This window comes from Porites lutea, chromosome 5 (genome assembly GCF_958299795.1).
Source record: "Porites lutea chromosome 5, jaPorLute2.1, whole genome shotgun sequence".
NCBI classification, from domain to species: Eukaryota; Metazoa; Cnidaria; class Anthozoa; order Scleractinia; family Poritidae; genus Porites; species Porites lutea.
Window position 1 is genome coordinate 27212485 of NC_133205.1, and position 2337 is coordinate 27214821.

Below are 2337 nucleotides of genomic sequence, written 5' to 3' on the forward strand. Positions count from 1 at the left end.
TTTAAGTCAATCACATCAATTACAATTTGTCCCAATTTTTCTGTCACTGTTCAATTAGATCGAAAAGTCCACTCAACAACGTTTTATTTAGGTAGGCTCCACCCGGAGGTTCCTGTATTAAGTTCCACAGAAAGGGTACCTTGCGTTCCATTGACAAATGGTACCACTTTCACATATCTACGAATGAACACTGCATGCTACATGCAATGCTGTAACTGGTCTGGCTTTTTCATGTATCAATATAAAAGTTGAATACCGAAATGACCCTTTCATATAACTGAAGCCTGAAAAAGAAATCCCTTTCGGGCGGAGCTTCCCTGGAGTATAGGCCGGGGCCGGTTACGGCAAGACATAAGACATAAGAGAGGCTCTTATGTATGAGGCGTTTTCAGTACTAACTTTGGGTGTGTTTGAAATCAGACTAAAATTTGCTAACTTAATTACAAGCCCCTGGACCTCGGCGTGAATTCTTCCAGATAGCATCATTAGCTTTTCAGTCAGTTTCACAAAAGAACTTTTTACACTTCATCAAACTGTTCTGAAAGCCGAATTTCTAGGGCAAACTTTGTCCAGAGTCAGGAAGTATGCACTGTGGTTGAATCAGTTTAGTACACCCTGCCGGTCCGAGCCGTGTAGATGAAATATATATCTATTTATACATTAATTCTCAGTCTGGTCACAATAATCCAACTTCTAAAATCGAGCTAACCGGGGAGGCCTGGTCCTGAGATTCTGGCGACAAATCCTGAGCTTGCGGATTGCAAACCGTCCTGCGATATTTTGCACGAGCGTTTTGAAACCAAACTTGTAAAACTCGTTTCGAGAGGCCAGTTTTTTGTGAGAGTTGCTTTAAGTCTTTTGCGTCTGGGTTGTGATTCATTGCAAAGTATGCTTTCATTGCTCTAAGCTGATGATGCTTGAATGACGTGCGCATGCGTTTAGGCTTGCTGTCCCCATTGTGCTGACCAAGATGACTCTCTGCTTCAGAAATTGTAAAACCTAAAAATGATACAAGCATAGTACGTGAGTGTAAAACCAACTGAAGTTAAAATCATTGCCTGGTTGTCCTAGGGATTAATTTCAAAGGAAACATAGTACTTTTAAAACTGTTTATTTACTAACGCTGACTCAAGTTTCAGTTAATGTCTGTTGTCTGAAAACCTTTTATGATATTTTTTCTTGAAAAGTTCTACGCAATTACCTGCCATGTTCACCTGAAAGTCAAACAAGATATAATATAGTGGAATCACTCGCTCTTGGTGAAATCCAAGTTAAAGGAACAGTAACCCGTTATTGCGCATGTACCATTTAATTTGTTAACAGGAAAGATGCAAGGCGAGCAAGAGAGCCGTGAAAAATCCGCTTACATCGCGCTTGACCGAGTTCAATTCTTCGCTAAAATTTCTCGTAATTTCTCACACCATGTGCTATTTCGTAAAAGTGGGACATCTGGGTCACTCCTTTCCCCCCCCCCCCCCCCCCCCCTTCCCCGCGGCAAAGTATCTATCCGTCTGTGTTCAATAGTTTTTACTCGTTGCTTTTTAAGTGCTCATAATTTAATGAATATAAACCTAAAAGAGTTTCACAGGTCGGCAAAGTACAAAGAATGATATGAAGGAAGATCATCGCAGTCATAGACGCAATTTTTGCAGTTGCGAAAAGAAGGCCTGAAAAAATTCAGATCTTCTTTCATACCATTCTTTACTCCGCAGTTCTCATATATGATTTTCATGCATTCATAACTTCAAAGAACCAATAGTTAAGACAATAAACAATCAAACAAACAATCTTAACAAAGTTGTCACTATTCTGACGAGAGTTAAAGTGCATCGCCGAATACTAACCCTTTACCTATCCCACTGTCAAACTTCAGCCAGAATTAGAATTGACAGTTACACCAGGCGGGTTTAAGGTCTTTTAACTTCTAACTTTTAGAACTGCATTAATGGCGATCACTCTCCTGACTTCAGTAGCTACCGACTGAAAACAAGTCTTGACGCTAAATCCTTTCAGGAAGCAGCTATACTAGGTTATTAGGTTATAATAGGTTGTCAGCTATACTAGGTTGTTAGCTATACTTACTTAACTATACTAACTATAACTATACTAGGTTGTTAGCCATACTTTTTACTACTTTCTTTCCCAACACGACCTGCTGCTGGATTCGCAATTTGGTTTCCGTAGTTCTCGTTCGTGTGAGCTTGCTATCGCCGATCTTTCTGATAACATTTCGACTAACATGGATAACAAACTCCTTAATGGGCTTTTGTTAGTTGACTTGAAGAAAGCTTTTGACCTTGTGGATCATGATACGTTACTTAATAAACTTCGTATCTA

The 2337-nt window shown here is 39.7% G+C and overlaps 1 protein-coding gene across 2 annotated transcripts in view; it reads right to left on the reverse strand.

Moving 5' to 3' along the window:
* Positions 1-408: 408 nt before the first annotated feature.
* LOC140939070 (LIM/homeobox protein Lhx9-like) overlaps positions 409-2337 on the reverse strand; it is a 13242-nt gene continuing 11313 nt past the window's right edge. For both annotated transcript variants that reach the window (XM_073388626.1, XM_073388627.1), the window contains exon 4: positions 409-999. In XM_073388626.1, coding sequence (XP_073244727.1) covers positions 677-999 — 323 coding nt within the window. In that variant the 3' untranslated portion in view covers positions 409-676. The remainder of the gene's footprint in view (positions 1000-2337) is intronic.